This window comes from Neofelis nebulosa, chromosome 9 (assembly GCF_028018385.1).
Source record: "Neofelis nebulosa isolate mNeoNeb1 chromosome 9, mNeoNeb1.pri, whole genome shotgun sequence".
NCBI classification, from domain to species: Eukaryota; Metazoa; Chordata; class Mammalia; order Carnivora; family Felidae; genus Neofelis; species Neofelis nebulosa.
The window spans coordinates 118979199-119000271 of NC_080790.1; the positions used below are offsets into that span (position 1 = coordinate 118979199).

Consider the following 21073-nt stretch of genomic DNA (forward strand, 5'->3'; position numbering starts at 1 on the left):
ATTACATGTACATTCCTGAGGTCTTTATATCTATTGTAGCTTTTTCTTTTTCTTTTCATGACATCAGGTATATCACCCATTGAATTGTAGTAGTGGTACCAGAAATAAAAAATTAAGGAATTTTTAACTTTTCAAAAGAGGGTTTAAAGCTGTTTAAACCCCTTTAGAAGAGGCAGTCACATATATACATTTGAATTGCACTACTAAAAACCAATCCTCACAGTTGGGTTCTATAAATCAGTTCCCCAAAGAGTTACTGCAATTAAGCAGCGAGCATGAAATTACTCAGCCCTTGGCCATGCCTGGATTATTCCAGGAGCAAGAACTCCATTCTTATGAGTGCACTCCATTATTAGCCCCTTCTATGGGAATGATATATCCTGGCAGACAGTAGCTTTGCACTCTCCATTAATATTTATTAAGTACCCCTCTGGTAGAAGTAGAAGGCAATTTGATAAGATATGCCAAGAGCTCTAAATACGTTCATTCCAAGAGTCCACGTAAGGAAGTATTCTACAGTGTGGATAAAATTTATGCACAAAAACGTTCAGTGAACTGAACATATTATAAATGATCTAATTTCCAAAAATAATGGAATAGTTAAGTCATGGCATAGCCAGATGAGGAAATACTAGGCATCTCTCAGAAATTATTTTTGAGTGTTTAAAAATGATATAGAAATGAGACTGTGTTGTAATTATGAAGTCAGAAAAGGGGGCACAAAATTGTACACCCAATTTGGCAACTATGTAAATTTAAAAGTTACTTTATAGGGGCACCTGGGTGGCTTGGCTGGTTAAGCACCCAACTCTTAACTTCGGCTCAGGTCATGATCTCGCAGTTTGGCAGTTTGTGGGATTGAGCCCTGCGCTGGGTTCCGCGCTGACAATGTGGAGTATGCTTGCAATTCTCTCTCTACCCTCCTCAAAATAAATAAATAAACTTTGTATTAAAAAGTTACTTTTATAAAAATTATACACACACCTATTTCAACACCAAACATAAGAATATAGTTGTCCCTAGATTATGAGTTTTTTTCTTGTTCTGTATAATTCTCTGTGCTTTCCAAATATTCAACTGTGAGCATGTACTCTTTCAATAACCTGAACATAAAAGTAGAAACTAAAAAGAAATAAAATAAAAGATGGTTATCTCTAGGTAGCAGGATCATAAGCAACCTTTATTTTTATACTTTTCTAATTTTTTTCTGATGTTATATAAAGTGTTATTATTTATTTATTAAGATTATATTTTTAAGTAATCTCTATACCCAATGTGGGGCTCGAACTCATAACCCTGAGATCAGGAGTCACATGTTTTCCTGACTGAGCCAGCCAGGCACCCCAAGATAAGTGTTATTTTTTAAAAGCAATGTATCATATACACTTGCTATAGCATATGTCTCAGCTCTAATTCTAAACCTTTTTTAAAAAGAAGAAAATTTCTTTAATGCTTATTTTTGAGAGAGAGACAGTGAGAGCCAGGAATAAGCAGAGAGAGAGAGAGAGAGAGAGAGACAGACACACAGAATCTGAAACAGGTCCAGGCTGAGCTGTCAGCACACAGCCCGATGTAGGGGCTCAAACTCACGAACCGTTGAGATCACGACCTGAGCCGAAGTCGGATGCTTAACTGACAGAGTCTCCCAGGTGCCCCTCTAATTCTAAACCTTTAAATGGTTTCACAAGGAAAGGAAAATTAAGCAGCACCCACATAGACAAATGGACAATAAGCCTGCTGATACATTGTTTCAACTGGCAGTAGGCTCTTTTCTCCTTTCTCATCAATCCTAAACACATCACGACTCTAACCACCCCTTCCCACATTACCTTATATCCAAATATAACTGCTGTTTGTCTCAGTGGAGTTAATTATCAATGAAGTGACTTAGGACAAAGAACCAAGAAAAATGGTAAACTTTTTTTTAAAGTAAGATCTGGGTCCAATGTGGGACTTGAACTCACAACCCCGAGATCAAGAGTCGCATGATCCACCAACTGAGCCAGCAGCCAATGCCCTGAGAACTGGTAAACTTCTAATTATAATTTCAATTATTGGAGGTGAAAAAAAAAAAAAGCATGTAGTTGATTGGTAAAGAAAACAGAGGGAAAAGGTGGCTCAGAGTGACATTATGAGCTTGGCTGATGATGCTAAGGTAACTTCCTGGGGACGTCATCAAATATTCCTTAAAGATTTTTCTGAGGCAAGACAGAGATCAGAAGGAAACCCTGATTAAATAGCTTCAGGTAACCTAGTATCACAGTAATGCTAATGGTCAACATCAATGCCAATGCTGAATGCTTTAACATTTAGTGACAATGTTGGCTTTAGATCTGTTTTGTCTCCTAAGAATGCCCAATGGTTTCTGGGAAGCCTTCACGCAAACTAGGCCATTCTAGACTTCTTATATCACAGTTCCTAGTTTTTGGGACTTCTATCGAACTGTCACTAGACTCTTGATCCAGCTGTCTCCAAAGCATCACATAAGCCTTTAACAAAGAGACAGACAAGAATGGTGGTAGAAGATTTGTGAGAGCTAGAAAGAGGAAAAGAGAAGGGTCTATGGTTTTTTCTTCTTTAGAGCACAAAGAACCTGTACATTCAAAACAGTGACAGACATGTGACAGTGACAAACACCTGCCACCATTCTGTTTGTATTAGGACGGAACTAAAAGTTATATTTTACAAAGCCAGAACATGTTACTACATCAAAGCTTCACCAAAAATATCATGAGTTTTTGCCAGACTATTTTTAAGCCTTAATTTTAAAAAACTGATGCATAATTATATTTCTAAAACTCAATTTCATTTATATCTAAGTATACTTATGTGTGAAAAATTCATAAAGAATATATACCAAATACCATACACTAGTGAAATAACAAGTAATTTTTATTTATTTACTTTTTGTTTTCTTATCTACTTTGCAGTGAGCATGTAGTTTTTTACATTTCATTTTTCTTTTTGGGGCAGGAGGTACTCAATTTGGTGAAAATCAAATCAATGTATCTACACTTTTTTTTTTTTTAAAGTAGGCTCTTTATCCAGTGCGGAGCCCAACACAGGACTTGAATTCACAACCTTGAGATCAAGACCTGAGCTGAGATCAAGAGTTGAATGCTGGGGCGCCTGGGTGGCGCAGTCGGTTAAGCGTCCGACTTCAGCCAGGTCACGATCTCGCGGTCCGTGAGTTCGAGCCCCGCGTCAGGCTCTGGGCTGATGGCTCGGAGCCTGGAGCCTGTTTCCGATTCTGTGTCTCCCTCTCTCTCTGCCCCTCCCCCGTTCATGCTCTGTCTCTCTCTGTCCCAAAAATAAAAAATAAAAAAAATAAAATAAAAAAAATAAAATGCATTTAAAAAAAAAAAAAAAAAAAAAAAAGAGTTGAATGCTTAACTGACTGAACCACCCAGGTGCCCCTGCTTCTACACTTTTAAGTTGAAGTGTATGTACGTATATGTGTGTGTGTGTACACACACACTGTTGTTCCTGGGATTTTTCACTTTGAATTCTACTGTCACTCTTTCTCAAATGATCTCCTTCTAGGTAAATTATATCAGATATTAACAATAGCCAAATTCAACTGGTTCAACCTAGATCCAAACTATAACTGAAATTAGGTCAAGTTAAAAACAAGTAAACCCAAACTTGACTTTAACAGCACTAAGTTGATTCTCTTATATATATAAAGTACCAAATAGTCATACCAAGAGGTATTTGATACTGGGATTCAGAAATCTGTAACAATGCTATGAGCCTATCCCCTAACAAAATCAGTTTCAGCTGTTCTGTTAAAGAATTTCAGCTTTCAGAACAACTCAACTCCTTACAATATCTCAGCTGTGGACATTTTCAGATGGGAAAGAACAGGCAACAGATCCAGGAGGAGTGGGGTTTTGCAACCCCAATTCCACCCAATGGCAAATTATGAAACCTGACTCTCAATTTCCTTGTCTGTAAAACAAGGATAATAAGAACCACCTTGTGATAGTGCTCCAAGAACTGGAGATGTGTATATTTAGTATCTACAGTAGGTACCCAATATTGCTATGATATAAGTGTGCATGCAAGATAAGTATTAGTTCTTCCTTTCGATGCTAATGCTATAGACAGACTCCAATGTACTTAACATAAAACGCATATCTGAAAATAACTATTTGCCTATGCATATATAGGATGGCTGAATCCTGGAAGCAAGGAAGCTGGTTTTCCACACCTTCCTTCTCTGCCTAGTACCCTCTGAGTTTACTTCATGTTGCTTCAGACAGCCACTGCTATGAATCCATCCCCAAACATAAGTTTCTCATTTCCATGTACTCACTTCTTCCTCCCATTTCTTTCAGGGCCAGTCAACAGATAAATTAGGTAGATGGAGAGATGCTGGTTCATTTTATTGATCTGCAAATTGGCAATAGAGCTACAGGCAAAAGCAATGAGGAAGAATAATATCATTTAATTAAGGACTAATGACTCAAGTTGAATTTTGCATCTCCAAGGATAAAGCCAAAAGAAATCTCCATTTTGTATTAATGATACTTAGTTAATTTGTCTTTTTCTTTTAGAAAAAGATTTTGTTGTTCAGTCTCCCCTCCAAACTCTCCTCCCCCACCTTCTCTGCAGTGAGGTGACACCACTCCATTTAACACCTGTGACTGGGGTTTCCAATGGAGTTCTTAGTCAGAAAGTGACAGCTCAACCCAGTAACATACAACCATAACACAGGCACCTGGCAGGCAATTTTTGAACACTACAGCAAATCGTTTTAAATAAACCTGATCCAATGACCAAAAGAACATGAAGGAGTTATGATTAGCTATGAAGAGAGATTCACTTCTACAAGGCCACCAGCACAGGGAGGGAAGCACTGCAGAAATCCTGTACATAGCCCCCCTTGGTGCTTGTACAGTCCTTACCTGACAGTCAAAGTCCTGGAAGTTTCGTGTACCAGTCTGTCAACAGAAGGCAGAAAACACAGTCAGTTTCCCCATGTGGCTTCCCCAAATGTGCAGCAAATTCAGTTCACAGTGCAAGCAGTGCACGTGCAGCCTTTTGGTCACCATAAAACTAAAATGATTCTCATCAAAAGGCTTCAGAGACAGGGTGGGCTCCTAACATGTAAAAGGTAAGATTACACTTTGGTAGGCTTCCTGTAAAGATAAAGGAAAGGAGCCTGGCTGCCCAGTAATGTAATTTCCTGCTTCCCTCCCTAAAGAGAGCAGTGAGAACCTGTGGGAAGAGAATAAAACAAGGATCAAAGTCTTAGGGCACAGTCACAACCCACACAGAAAGTATCTGGGAAAAAGGGGTTGGAGGTCAACCCTGAGAGGAGCAAAGGAGGGCAGGAGCCAGGGTGCCCAGAACCAGGAATTAAAGAAAGAATCAAGAAGAGAACAAAGATATAGATGGATCAGAAATGGAAGACTTGCAATTTAACAAGGGAAAAAGGCAATATCACTGAAGGAGGGAAAGACAGACAAAACAGGATTCCTAATACACTGGCCTATCTGTTGCATCCCATAAAATTGCTGATAGGAAAAAGGACAAGTCACTGAGTCATTTCAAAAGTAGAACATAGTCAAAAGATTCAAGGAGAATTCACCAGGCTTCTAAAATGAGATTATATCATAGTAATGTTTGTTTGGGGAAAAAAAAAAAAAATCAATGGCAATGACTCAGAGGCATTTTTATAGCATTTCAGATGCCAGAGTTGCAAAAATATGACCTAAGAGTATACAAAAAGGATAATGAGTGATATATCTGAGAGGGAAAAAACCATTCTGACCTGATCTTTCATAAAGTAAACACCCCCACCCCCCGGGGGGAAAACGTCTCATTATTTAGAAACTGTGTTAGAGTAACATATCTGTTCTGTCTACAATTGACTTCCAAGAGATGTGGAGCCACTACTAAACATGTTCCCAAAAGCTGCCCCTCCAGACATGATCTAGATTTCTGATCCCAAGGGAGTATGAAGAAGTCCGATACCCCTTTTCAGGATCCTCTTAGAAACAGTTCTGTATCCTCTACCCACACTGCTGGCAGAACAAAACAGGTTAGAAACACAGCCCACTGTGTAAAAACCAACCAACCAACCAACCAACCATACACACACACATAAAACCTCTAAGATATAAACTGTCCTCTCTATAAGAGTTAACTAGCAGAACCTACTGAGATAATCTAGAGTGACACTATCTATTAGGGTAGCCATTAGCCACATGTGGCAATTAAAATTAATTAAAATAAAAAATCCAGTTTCTCTGTCACATTACTCAGATTTCAAGTGCTTGATAGACACATGTGGCTAGTAGCTACTCTATTATTGGGCAGTGCAGATATAGAGCATTTCCATTATTGCAGAATTTCCATTTTTCCATTTCCATTTCCATTACTGAGAACTTCTAGATAGCACTGATCTAGAAGCAGAAAGCTTCTGAAAGAACAAGGCTAGGGAGGAGCACACCCTTGTTTCTCTAAAATCGGCAGTGAAGTCACAACAGATTACCAATCACTGAGACAGAAGATGGGACCAAGAACAGGAAAGAGTGGTAGAGACAGCTAGTCTGAAATATTGCTCCTGGCATGAAACCACATTCACAAAATAAAGTCTGATGCAGTCACAGCACGGAAAGACACCTAAGACACCACGCAAATGGGACTGGGTAGCACATCTCTGAGGAATGCTGTCGTTGGCAACAAGGATCATAATGTTCCACGGCTCCCACTAGCCCCACAAAATGCCTGAGAAGTCCTTCAGGGAAGTCACTGCATTTAATTTCTAGTTAGATTGTGAAAAGCAAAAGGAAGGGCCCTCTCATGCACTACTAGGGTAGATGGTTTAAGTAGGATATGGTGACTAAGTGAAAATAAAGGATACAAACAGTCTTTACAATTTGACCTCAACTGCATTAACATGCACCAAAAAAAGACTAGCAGAAAAATACCAAAATGTTAACGACAGCAGCTATTTCTCAATAGAGAGGTGATGGATGATTATAATTTTCTTTGTACTTTCCTACAATAAGCAAGTAACTCCCTTTTTGTAATTAGAAAAGTAGAAAAAAAGGATTTGGTATGATACAAAAAATATGTTTGTAACTTGTTATTTTGTAATATAAGATTTAAAGATTCATTTAATCTTTTGAGGAATAATGTATAATAATATACAAACAGACCATATTAGACTTCAATCTTTTGGCTTCCCAGAGGTTCCTTTAGAGAGTTAGAAAGATTAAAGAAAATCACTCTAGACTGAACTAAAATCTTGGTCATAGAAGAGAGACACAAATTCGGATGAGCTCTTTGGGAAGCAGCTGTCACTGTATGCATGAGTTTTCCTTCCTCACAACCACATGATCACAGTCATGAGGCATTTTTTGAGTTCCTGAAGCCTGAGATGAGCACAAAACCTCTGAAATACCAAAAGGAGAAAGAGGCAATTCTCTCCAGAAACCAAAGCCACCCTTTTTCATTAAGTATCTAGCAAAAAACAACTACGTGTTCCTTATCCAACATTCACAGCTAGACTCCCAGAAAAAAGGTACTGTAACTGGACAAAGACTATCTAACAGTTGTTGACTCTAATTCCAGTATAATTAATGTGGTGTTATATTACTTTCAGGTGTACAAGGTAGTGACTCAACAATTCTATACATTCCTCAGTATAACAGTTGTTATTGTTGTTGTTTTAAAGAGGCGCCAGGTGGTCTTGGAGAGTGGCTACAGGCTTCCTGAGTGATCATCCTAGAGAAAGGATATGATTAAGTCTGTTTGATAGTATTTGGCATCCAGAGTTTCTGGATGGAGGTCATTAGCTGGTCCCCTCTCAACTGTGGTAAACTGAAGCCATATTCTCTGAATTCATTAAAAATTCAATACTACTCACTGGGTGCATCCTAGAAGAAAGAATTCCCTAGGGACTTACCTATCTCTGATATTAGAGGTACATGGTTATACTCTAACAAAATTCCCAGAAATTTCAAGTTCTGGGTGTTTTCTTTTTTCTTTCTGTCCATTTTGAAGATACCATTAATTCCATGTTCAGAGAGATTCTTGCACTAAGCAGACTTAATTAGCAGAAAAGGAGTCAAGAAAAAATTAAAATAATAGAATAACTGGAGGAAGACAGTAAAAAAGAGTGGGCCAAGAAAAAAATAATTACTGAAAGTTGCAGTCAAGGTAGACACCAGCCAAAGGGAATATTTCCTGCTGTAGCCTCAAGACTACATGTAGAGGGTGAATGAAGGTAAATGAAGCAGCTCAAGAAGGTAGATTAAAAAGTCATTCTCTCAAATATAAGCCTGGAGAATAAGCAAGAAGCAACTAAGAATAGATCAATGAATGAAGAGAAATATGAAAAGAAGGATGATGGGGGGAATTTAAGAAACAAGTGCTAGGGAGAAAAGAAATGTAGTTTCCCAACATGAGATCTAGTCAAGAGGCATATATAGTTTCAAAAGACAGAAAACAACAGATATAAAGAAAGACAAGATGCATAAGACCTTAGAACCAACTACCAACAGGAAGAGATTTGGGGCAAATATACCTGTTCTGTGAATCTGAAGTACGGTAGGGTACCTCTATTCCCAGTCCTGGTACTCAGTAAACACAGTAAACATCATTTTTAAAGGTTATAAGCATCTCAAAATAGAGATATTCAATTTGAGTAAGAAATGAACACCAAAGTTACATGCACTTTAGGAACTAAAGTGGGGAGGAGGAGTTGTTACAATAATAAAAATTTTAGAAACAAGCTGATTTGAAAAAAAAAAAAACTGTCAAAGAATAAAATATGGCATTTCTAGTAACAAAAGACAATCCCTACCAACAGAAAGTGGAAAGATGGGTAACTGTGTAAGCAGAAGGGTTAGATAAGCCTAGAAAATACTTTTTCTTTGTTAATAAAGATTAATTTAATCAATTAACATGGATTAATAAATCAATGTTTTTACAATCATCAATAAACCTTTATTTTAAAAAGTTTTTTTAAGTTTACTTATTTTGAGAGAGAGTGGGGTAGAGGCAGAGAGAGAGGGGAGAGAGAATCCCAAGCAGGCTCTGCACTGTCAGTGCAGTAGGGCTCGAACCCATGAACTGTGAAATCATGACCTGAACCAAAACCAAGAGTTGGACACTTAACCAACTGAGCCACCCAGGCGCCCCAATAAACCATTTTTAAATAGAAATCTGATCAAGCTGAAAATCCAAAGTGAAAATTATATATATATATATATATATATATATATATACATACACACACACACACACACACACACACACACACACACATATATATGTGCACGAGTGTGTTTGTGTGGGTATATGTGTATATATATTTAAAGCACTTATATTATGGACTTCAAAAAATACAAAGAAACTGAGACTTCACAAAGAAATTTATAAAGAGGTTAGATACTTGGATAAAACTGTCTACAATCAGATAATCGTCTGTACACTGCTGAAAAAGTACAATTTCAAGTCTAAAATAAACTCTTCTATAACATACTATCAGGTTAATGTCATGTGTCACTGACCTCCTGCACTAAAAACTCCTTAGGTAGCTTGTGGCTACGGCTTCTTCCACTATCTCCTGCTGATCTTGTAGCCAGTTGACAGTGGTCTGTCACAGTGGTACCACTACTTACTTGGGAACTCATTTCCTGCTCCAGTCCCATGTAGGCCATTTATAACAATATGTGACAATCACTTCTTAGCACATTAATAGACACCCACCCTCCAGTGCATAGTAGAGGTAGCACTTCACAAATAGTCTTTAATGAAAAGGTCAACAACTCTGTTTTTAACTTTAAAAAAAAAAAGAAAGAAACAAACAAACAAACAAACCTTGGCACTAACCCTTCCCCTGTCTCTGCTATTCTGAAAGTTACAAACAAGCTCATTCATGGGTTTTCTCTCCTCTGCTTACATTTCCAGTCATGAGTAGAGACTGAAAGCTTAAACTGCGATACGGTCTATCTCACTTTCTATTTTAACAACCAAAAAAGGTAAATAACTTGTTTCTATTCTCTCCACTACTTGTTCAACCTACTTGATGTTTCCTCAATTCTGCAGAAGCCAGTTGTGGCTTTCTGCTTATTTTCTCAAGACTGCCCCTTGGCTTTCACTCGGTTCAGTATTTTTTGTACCATTTTTGTACATTTTTGTATCATTTTGTACCAAATTCTTTTTTTCTGGTGTTCTAATTACAAAAAGGAAAGTACATGCTCACTGTAGAGAAGTATAAAGAAAATTATAACCATCCATCATCTCTCTATTGAGAAATAGCTGCTATCATTAATGTTTTGCTCTTCTTTTATTAGTCTTTTCTGGCGCATACTTTAATATAGTTGAGGTTAGAGAAAATGAAGCACAAATCAGTCAGCTCTCCTGCTTGTTATAAGGTTGAGGAGGTTGGAATGACCAGCTCCAAGAGGCAGCAGGTGGTGGGCAGAGCCCTAGACCCCCTGATCCAAGTTGAAGTCAACAGATGCGGGTTCACCACCCTTCTAGACACTACCTTTAGACAAGTGCTATAACCTCTCTGAGCCTATCTGTAAAATGGAGTTAAAAATACCTTTAACTACTTATTTCATAGGAGGTTGGGAGATTTAAAGAAGATAATATCTGTGAAAATGCACTAAAAATAGTTAAATGCTATTTAAGAAAAAAAATCGGTTCACATTTCTATACAATGTCTGCCCCCAAAACAAAGATAAGCACTGGCAATTGCTTCTTTTCATTACTGGAGCCAAAACAAGCATGGCAAAATTACCCACTTCTTCACAATTCTGAGCCACAGACAAAATTACAAGCATACTAAAATTAAATGGGAAAAGTACCAACAAATGACAAGAGACAAGTTAACATAAGCCTTGCTTAAAGCTATTCTGAGAATGCTTCCTTATAGTCATCTCAGGACAAATCTCTCCATAACAGGTTGGGTCTAGACTTCCTCTAGCTCCCTGAAGCTTGGAAGGGTACAGCAATGTTTTCTAGCTAAGAGTATATCTATGAAAATGGGCAAAAAGACGAGATGAAATGATACACATCTCTAGGCTTTTCCTTAAAGAGACATGGCAAGCCACAGAGGTGATGAGGTCACATAGTGGAAAGGACTCAGGGTTTAGAATATGACAGACCTGGGTTCCAGTCCTGACTCTGCCACATACTGACCGGGCAAACCAGTTTTTCATCTTCTAAGTGAGGAAAAATACTATCTACTTCAAAGGGATACTCTGATGATTAAAAGACCTGGCACATAAAAGGTGCATAATCAATAATAGCAGGATAGGCCAAAAAACTTGCCCCCCCTTCCCCCCACCCAAAAAACCTTCCAGACATCTACTCCTATCAAAACCTGAAGGCCTATCCCCTATGGCAGTGGTTCTCACCTGGGGAGACTGTGCCCCCATGGAACATTGGACAACGTCTGGAGACATTTTGGTTGTCACAATTGAGTGGTATTGGAATCTAGTGGATAGAGAATCTAGTGGTATTGCTCTAGTGGAATGCTATTGAACGTCCTACAATACGCACAACAGTCCCCACAACAGTTATCCATCCCAAAACATTAACAGTGCCAAGACTGAGAAATCCTACCTGACAGCAAGCATTCTATGGCATTCAATCTGAGTAAGCTATTTCACCTTTCTCATCCTTAGTTTTCTCATCAGCAGTATGGGAACAAACTGATCTGTGTTCCCTATACCACTGGGCAACTGGGGGATCAAATGAAATACCTGATGAAGGGTGTTACCATCATACCTTTCAGAATATATGCAAAAGCACACACATGTTGGGCAAAGACAAAAGCACTGATGTACTAGGCCAGGGGGACTAAGAGGGTGGAACTCTTTGGGAATGCCTCACGCCAATCTTCTTTTTTTTTTTTTTTCAACATTTTTAATTTATTTTGGGACAGAGAGAGACAGAGCATGAACGGGGGAGGGGCAGAGAGAGAGGGAGACACAGAATCGGAAACAGGCTCCAGGCTCCGAGCCATCAGCCCAGAGCCCGACGCGGGGCTCGAACTCACAGACCGCGAGATCGTGACCTGGCTGAAGTCGGACGCTTAACCGACTGCGCCACCCAGGCTCCCCTCACGCCAATCTTCTTCTACAAAGCTGGGCTGGAGCAGGGGAGCTTTCAAGAATAGTGAGGGGATAGGAACAATTCTCAGGGAGAGAGAGAGAGCATGGGAAGTGGGTAGGAACAGCACATCAAAGAGAAGCTAACAGATGTTAGGAAGTGAGGCACTGACTGCGTGGTGTCTTAGACTGCCTGGGCAGCCTAACACAGTTCTGGAGGCTGAAAGTCCAAGACCAAGATTCCAGCAGTGTTTGGTTTCTGGTGAGAGCTGTCTTCCTGGCTTTCAGATGGCTACCACCTCCCTATGTCCTCACATGGGGGGTGGTGTGTAAGAGAGAGAGTTCTCGCTCTTCCTCTTGTAAGGCCACCAGTCCTACAGGATTAAAGCTCTACCTTTATGACCTCACATTACCTTAATCACCTCCTAAGGGCCCTATGTCCCATATGGTGACATGTGGGGTTAGGGTTTCAACATGCAAGTTTGGGGTGAGGGGATGAGCACAATTCCATCCATACCACTTGGGCAGACTTTAGACACAGCCAAGGCATCAATGAAGCCTCAAGAGAGGAGGACCCAGGTGTTAATTTATTGTTTTTCCATGGTCATATATTGAATCTTTCCTCTTCCAGCTGCCTTTTCTATGAGATATGCAACAAACTGCTCTTTCATGCAGGCACCTGCTCAGGCATCCTGTGCCTTTCTAGGGTCCAGGAAGGATCCTCCTCCTATTTGTACCTCAGTCCTCAAATATCCGAGACCCACCAGGGTACGGGTTTCCAACAATGACTAACCAGAATCACTTTAGGCATAGTTCTCAATTTCAGGATTTTTTTTAAAAAGCTCAACCACACCCCAGACCAATTCAGTCAGAATCTGGAGAATCTCTACCAAAAATCATCGGTGATATTTAAATCTCCCCAAGTAATTTCCAATAAGCAGCCAAAGCTGAAGACCACTGGTCATAGAAAAGTGTGTGGTGTGTGTGTGTGTATGTCCTGTCTCCCTCCCCTTACATTCCAATTTAGTTAGTCTACAGTGGAAGCCAGCATTCCCTATTTCTAAACAATTCCCCAGTTGATTCTGATGATCAGCCAGGTTTAGGATCGATTACTACCTTCCTGAAGTTAAATTGTCTACTCCCACCTGCCTTGTAACTATTCATTTCTGTGGCTATACATAAGCTCTACAGATGCAGATTTTATTTCCTTCCTCCTTGTGGCACATTATTTTGGGGACAGCCAAAAGACAGTAAAGACGGTCAAGATTTTCTGAAAAGATGAGGGTAAGCAGCAGGAGAAACCAAATAGGGGCTAAAAAAGGTGTGCAGCCTGATGAAGGAGAGGGCAAAATCTCTAGTAAAAGATAAAAGATGGGGTGGGAGTAGGGTAGAGAGATGAGGTCATAGGAATGAAAATGGGACTGACAGGATTCAATAGCAAATTAATAAACACATGGTAAGTCAACAGCCCTAGAAGTTATAGGTGGGTCTTTGGCCAAAAAAGATAAGGGCAACAGCATCTTCTGTTGTAGCACCCCCATCCCAACCTCATCCATCTTTACTCTTACTTTTTTAATGTTTACTTTAAATAGAGATTGAGAGATAGAGAGAGAGAATACATGAATGAGCAAGGAGGGGCAGAAAGAGAGGGGTACAGAGGATCCGAAGGGGGCCCTGCGCTGATAACAGAGAGCCCAATGCAGGGCTTGAACTCACGAACTGTGAGATCATGACCTGGGCCGAAGCCAGACTCTTAACCAACTAAGCCACCCAGGTGCCCCCTTTACTCTTACCTTTTTATCAATACTTTCCTCAGGGAAGAATGCCATGGGCTCATTCACACCTAGCTACAAGAGTATGTATGTATGTATGTATGTATTTTTAAATGTTTATTTACTTTTGAAAGATGGAGGGAGTGGCAGGGAGAGAGAGGAAGACAGAATCCAAAGCAGGTTCCAGGCTCTGAGCCGTGAGCTATCAGCACAGAGCTCAATGTGGGGCTCAAACTCACGAACCATGAGATCATGACCTGAGCCAAAGTCAGACACTTAACTGACTGAACCACCCAGGCACTCCTACAAGAGTATTTTAATAGGGGTAATGACAATAAACCAAAAGCAGAGGATAGAAAAGGGAATTTCAGGAACACTTACTGAATGGGGACAGACAGGAGGCAGGATAATCCTTTCTTAGCTTTTTGGTAACTCCTACCATCACACCAAGTCTTTATTCTCTGAATTCTGGTGACTAAACTACGCTGTTCACTGTTCTCTAACACTAACAGAAAAATGAGGTGTATTACTGACATCCATACATCCCCGATGAAAATCTCAAAGTTGACAGAAAGGTCACATAGCAGACTTGACAAACATTAGGGAAAGTCTTACAGCCTATGTACATCACCAGCCATAGATGTTCACTTTTCCTTATAGAAACTGAAAGTCAAGACACTTGGATTCTAAGTCAAACCTCACTCTCATAATTTCTGCCTAACTTTGTCATATTTTTTTCCTTTAATGTCTCTATCAGTAAAACAAGACAGTCTCAAGGATGACTTGACTGAATTTGGCCCATGGAAACAAAAGTAGGAAGAAAGAAAAAAGAAGGAAAGATATCAAAAAGATGGTTAAGAAATTTATTTTTTAAAGTATTTCCTCCAACGAAAGTGAAGATGAATATGTTCTGAGTTAGTTGCTATTAAGAAAATATAGAGAATTAACTAATCACAGAAAGGACATATATATTTTAGTGAAAACAGCATGGTCTTTACCTTATCATTTAGAAGTGGTTTGATCTCTGTGAGTTGAACATCCTGAAGTTCATCCATCAGGACAGATGAGAGTAGAGGATTCTCGAGAATAAATCAGTAACTCTGAAACAGAAAGAAGTAAAGAGGCTTAATCTAGAAGCTGGAAACATAATAGTCACACTATGTTGATTCACTGCAATACTAGAGATTAGTGTCATGCACTGCTCAGGGTGCTGAAGACACAGAAGACTAAACAGTTATGGAAGACAGACTTTAAAGTGGCCTCCATGATCTGTCTCCTGGTATTCATACCCTTGAATAACCCCCTCCCACCACTGCGTGTGGATGGGACCCATGGCCTGCTTTTAACCAAAATGGCAAGTGATGGAATGTACAAAAGTACCTGTACATGATGACATTACATAATATTTTAACATCTGTCTTGCTAAAAGACACACTTTCCTTGGCTAGCTTTGAAGAAGCAAGTTGGCATGTGTGAGAGGGCCACATGGCAAAGAACTGAGGACAGCCTCCAGCCAAAAGACCAAGAAACTAAGACACTCAGTCCAACAACCTGCACAAACTGATTGCTGTCAACAACCACATGGGACTGGAAGTGGATAGTTCCCCAATCAAACCTCAGACGAGAACCTAGCCCTGACCAACACCTTCACTGCAGACCTGTAGAGGACCCAGTCAACTCTTGCCAGATTCCCAACCCCCAGATATTGTCAGACAATAAATGTGTTGTATGTCGTTTTAAGCCAGTAAGTTTGTGGTAATATATATATTTTAAAGTATTATTTTTTAAAATGTTTATTTTTGAGAGAGAGCGAGCGAGCATGCAGGGGAGGGGTAGAGAGAGGGGGACAGAGGATCCAAAGTGGGCTGTGTGCTGACAGTAGACAGCCTGATGCGGGCTCAAACTCATGAACTGTGAGATCATGACCTGAGTCAAAGTTGGACGGTTAACCAACTGAGCCACCCAGGTGGCCCTACGGTAATTTTTTTTTTTTTTTTTTTTTTTTTGCAACAACAGATACTAGTCTTTGCTTTTCTGGAGTGTACAGTTTAGTTACTGAAGATGTGTAACTAAGAGAACAACAAGCTCAAAGCTATGCTTCAGGAAGCAACAGTATGGAGAAAGGATTAAAAGGGGAACAAAAACGGAAGGCTAATGCTATAGCCTAGGATGAGGCCTTGACTTAGGAATGGGAATGTAGGGGGAGATGAACCAAGGCAGCTCATTAGCCTTTACTTGGTGAATCATAGCAGTAGATGGACAGTAGGAGAGCCAGCTTCCAAGATGGCCTCTAAACAACTCAATGATCCTTGACTCCTGATATCTGCACTCATGTAATCTCCAAATAAATCAGGGATGGTCTGTGTAAGTAATAAAATATGGCAGAGGCAACAATATATGACATCTGAAGCTATATCATACAAGGCATAGTTTCTGCTTCAAGACATTATAGTCTTCACTCATTAGTTCTGGAGGAAGCCAAATATAGTATAGTGAGGACACTCAAACAGCCTCTGGGGAGGCCCATGTAGAAAGGAACCAACTTGCCAGTACCAACCTGCCAGCCATGTGAGTGAGCTACCTTGCAGATGGATGTTCCAGGCCCAGTCAAGACTTCAGATGACTGCAGCCCCAGAGATATATGACTGCAACCACATTGGAGACCCTGAACCTGAGCCATCCTACCAAGCCACCACCTGCATTCCTGACTCAGAAACTATGAGCAATAATAATCCTGTTTGAGACTGATTTGTTTCATAGCAATAGATAACCAACAGAGAAGGAGAAGACAGGGAAACAGAGTTCTAGGAGAAGAGAGTAGATGGAGGTGGGGAGGCAGAGTAATGAGCCATAAATTCTTACTCCATAACACTGGACAGGAAGTCATGGGGAGAGGCTGCAAATATTGGATATTGTAGACAAGTTATTCCACCCAGACTTTATTATTTTATTTTTTATAATGTTTATTTATTTTTGAGAGAAAGAGACAGAGTGCGAGCAGGGAAGAGGCAGAGAGAGGAGGACATGGAATCTGAAGCAGGCTCCAGGCTCTGAGCTGTCAGCACAGAGCCCGACGTGGGGCTCGAATCCATGAGCTGTGAGATGGTGACCTGAACTGAAGTTGGACGTTTAACCAACTGACCCACCCAGGTGCCCCTCCACCCAGACTTTAAAGCCCCAGGCTTCATCTCCTCTGCCTTGGCCTTGAACTTATCAGTCAGGAAAAATACTAATTCAATGAGTTGGGGATGTAGCTATTCAACAACCACTTATTGAATACCCACTGTGCACAGCATTATGGAAGATACAAAGAAGGTCCTTGCTTTCCAGTTTACTAAAGGGTAGAGATGACAGCTATCTATAAACTAATTACAAAATAAGAAGTAAAAAGAAGGAACATAATAGTTCAAGGAACAATTGCTTCTGATTGGTGAGAATCAAAAGTCTTCACAAGGTAGTAGCCTATTAATCCATTTTTCTGTTTTTCTCTCCAGATATAAGATTGCATGGCTTTGACTTACTTGGCTAAGGAGAGAGTATGGGTTCTAGACTATCTTTTAGCTATTACTGACCAAATACACCAAAGTAAATCCTGCTTTTTTATATTATTTAATTTATATTCAAGTCAGTTATCATACAGTGCAACAATGATTTCAGGAGTAGATTCCCTAATGCCCCTCACCCATTGAGTCCATCCCCCATCCCACAACCCCTCTAGCAACCCTCTGTTCATTCTCCACATACAGGAGTCTCCTATGTTTTGTCCCCCTCCCTTTTTTTATATTATTTTTGCTTCCCTTCCCTTATGTTCATCTGTTTTGTATCTTAAAGTCCTCATATGAGTGAAGTTATATGATATTTGTCTTTCTTTAATTTTGCTTAGCATAACACCCTCTAGTTCCATCCACATAGCTGCAAATGGCAAGATTTCATTCTTTTTGATTGCTGAGTAATACTCCACTGCATATATATACATCTGTATCCATTCATCCTTCAATGGACATTCGGGCTCTTTCCATACTTTGGCTATCGTTGATAGTGCTGCTATAAACATTGGGGTACGTGGGCCCTTTCAAAACAGCATAACTATATCCTTTGGATAAATAACTAATAGTGCAACTGCTGGGTTGTAGGGTAGTTCTATTTTTAATTTTTTGAGGAATAGCCAGACTATTTTCCAGAATGGCTTTACCAGTTTGCATTCCCACCAGCAGTGCAAAAGAGATCCTCTTTCTCCGTATCCTTGCCAACATCTGTTGTTGCCTGAGTTGTTAATGTTAGCCATTCTGACAGGTGTGAGGTGGTATCTTACTGTGGTTTTGATTTGTATTTCCCTGATGAGGAGTGATGTTGAGCATTTTTTCATGTGTCGGTTGGCCATCTAGATGTCTTCTTTGGAGAAGTGTCTATTCATGTCTTTTGCCCATTTCTTCACTGGATTATTTGTTTTTTGGGTGTTGAGTTTGATAAGTTCTTTATAGATTTTGGATACTAACCCTTTATCTGAGGTGTTGTTTGCAAATATCTTCTCCCATTCTGTAGGCTGCCTTTTAGTTTTGCTGATTGTTTCCTTTGCTATGCAGATTTTTATTTTGATGAGGTCCCAATAGTTCATTTTTGCTTTTGTTTCCCTTGCCTCTGGAGATGTGTTGAGTAAGAAGTTGCTGTGGCCAAGATCAAAGAGGTTTTTGCCTGCTTTCTCCTCTAGGATTTTGATGGCCTCCTGTCTTACGTTTAGGTCTTTCATCCCTTTTGAGTTTATTTTTGTGTATGGTGTAAAAAAGTGGTCCAGGTTCATTTTTCTGCATGTCGCTGTCCAGTTTCCCCAGCACCCCATTGCATTATTATTGACTGCACCATTATTCCACGATTCTTTTCTCTTTCTAACTGAAAACATTGGCAAAATCTCTTTTCTGACCTTATGCTATTTTTGCCAACTTTTTATGCCAGATCTTCCCTTTTCTTTATATCTGTGATTCTAGTACTGTGATCACACTTGTCACCTTTCAGCTAGATTTCTGCAACAGACTACTAAACTCTTCTCTTTAGTATATTTCCCTTCTAGTTGGTTTGATCTGTTGAATCTTTTAAAAATCCCATTTAATTTATTGAAATCCTTTTGGGAAGAAGGCAGGATGAAATTAGATGAAAGGTCTTCCTCTACCATATCCTCATCTCTATTAAGGATTGCTGGGGTGCTCAGGTGGCTCAGTTGGTTAAGCCTCCAACTCTTGATTTCGGCTCAGATCATGATCTCATGGGTTGAGCCCCACATCAGACTATGTGCTGACAGCGCCAAGATGGGATTCTCTCTCTCTCTCTCTCTCTTTCTGTGCCCTTCCTGCATGCATGTGTGCTCACTCTCTCTCAAAATAAATAAACTTTAAAAAGCGGGGGGGGGGGGGGATTGTTGCTATAATTAAGCCTTTCAGTTCTTCACCACCTCAACTCAAATGTTCTTCTCTCCTCAGCTGATGAGGTCACACGTTGGATTGCCATCACTCAAAACTGACTGGCTAAAATCAAAAACAAGATCCCCAGGTGATTGTACATTGAAGTCTGAGGCACACTGTTCTAACAACAAACAAGAATAGTTCTTGCTTCTGCAACTAGTTTCCAAGTAATAGCTGGAATTGCATTTCTCTTCTCTCTCCTCATTCTGTCTTCTCCTTGTCTGTAAGCAACCTACTGAGATAGCGAGGGTTCTTGTCCTGGTATGATGACTCAAACCTTCACTCTAGCTTCCAAATCTTTGGTGTATGATGATTCAAAACTTCACTCTAGCTTCCAAGTCTTTGGTGATATAGGATTACTGTAGGCTTCTACTACCTTTACTTCAAGGAGGTGCCCCTGTGGGTAGAGAGGAAGAAACTTGCCCAGGATCCTACAGTCAGTACACAAGGCCTAGACATTATGGTATAGTGGGGAAAGCAAAGGTTTTTAACATTCTTGCTCTATTACTTACATAGATGTGAGATATTGGAATAGTTACTTAACTTCTCTAAGCCTGAATTTGTTGTCTCTAAGAAATGGAAATATCTGCCTGAGAGGATTAAATATTTGGTGCTTAGATTATAATTCCTGGCACAGAGTAGGAATTACACTTTTCACCTTTCATACTCTATCCATTTGGTAGCAGGTTCACTATTCATTTTGAGGATGGCTGGTTTTACTTGTCAGCCCTTCCTCTGCCTCCTACAACTGGGAAAGAGGGTGAACATTTTGTTATTCTACTGCAGTTATAAAATCCCTACCAGCTTTATAAGAATATTAGTAGCCCTTATTACCAGGATGAAACCTGGCAGCCCTATCATTTATGCAGATGAGGGAACTGCAGGCCTCAAATTCCTGGGAGGGAGCCAGTGTGTGTAGCCGAGAGATCAGAGATGGAGTTTTCCACCATGTGATCTTAGTTTTCTTATAGGTATTATAGAATTGCTCACTGGCAAGGGCTTGGGACAGTAAGAACCAAGCAAAAATTGAGTCTCTGGAGGAATGCATTAAGTGCCCTATAATGTGGAAGGTGAACATCTGCTGTCTTGATGCCAATTCCTAAGTCACTCTAGAACAGTTTACTGTCCTGTGTTATCTGCATTGGGCCCAGTTGATAGGGACAGGCTTCTCATTCAATTTGTGCCTTTAAGTGTTTCTCTTGGCACAAACATTGCATTTTTCTTCATCTTTAAAATATGCATGGGAACACTAGGTGAATGCCAGTCACTTTGGAACTGAGGGCACCTCTGGCTTTCCTCTGGCCCTGGAGCTCCTTGACAGATCCCCCCACAGAGAGTCACATTTGAATAAGTAACATCTTGAAGGGTCCTGCTTTCAAGTGAGTGAATTAAAGTAGGGAATAAGGAGAGCCTGTGTGGCTCAGTTAGTTAAGCATTCAACTCCTGATTTTGGCTCAGATTATGAGATTGGGCTCTTCCTCTCCCTCTACCCCTCCCCTGCTTGCTCGCTGTCACATGTTCTCTCTCTCTCAAAATAAATAAATAAATAAATAAATAAATAAACAAATAAATAAATAAGATAAAGTAGGGAATAAAGTGGGTAGGTTGGAAAAATTTCAGAAAATCACCACTTTACATGGACAAAAAGAACAAGTGGAAACACACTAAAATGTTAACAGTGGTCGTCTTTAGATGCAAGGACTGTGAGTAAAATACCTTTTCATTGTTCTGTGGTTCCACATTTTCCAAAGTGAGCAATACTGCT

The 21073-nt window shown here is 39.9% G+C and overlaps 1 protein-coding gene across 4 annotated transcripts in view; it reads right to left on the reverse strand.

Annotated features, from left to right (window-relative positions):
• Positions 1–21073, reverse strand: part of NDRG3 (NDRG family member 3) — a 67475-nt gene that overhangs the window by 34324 nt on the left and 12078 nt on the right. For 2 of the 4 annotated variants that reach the window (XM_058685508.1, XM_058685511.1), the window contains exons 2-3: positions 14854–14955; positions 4911–4946 (exon numbers count right to left, since the gene is read on the reverse strand). In XM_058685508.1, the coding sequence (XP_058541491.1) occupies positions 4911–4946; positions 14854–14910 (93 nt within the window). In that variant the 5' untranslated portion in view covers positions 14911–14955. The remainder of the gene's footprint in view (positions 1–4910; positions 4947–14853; positions 14956–21073) is intronic. The other 2 variants (XM_058685512.1, XM_058685509.1) reach the window with 1 other exon arrangement.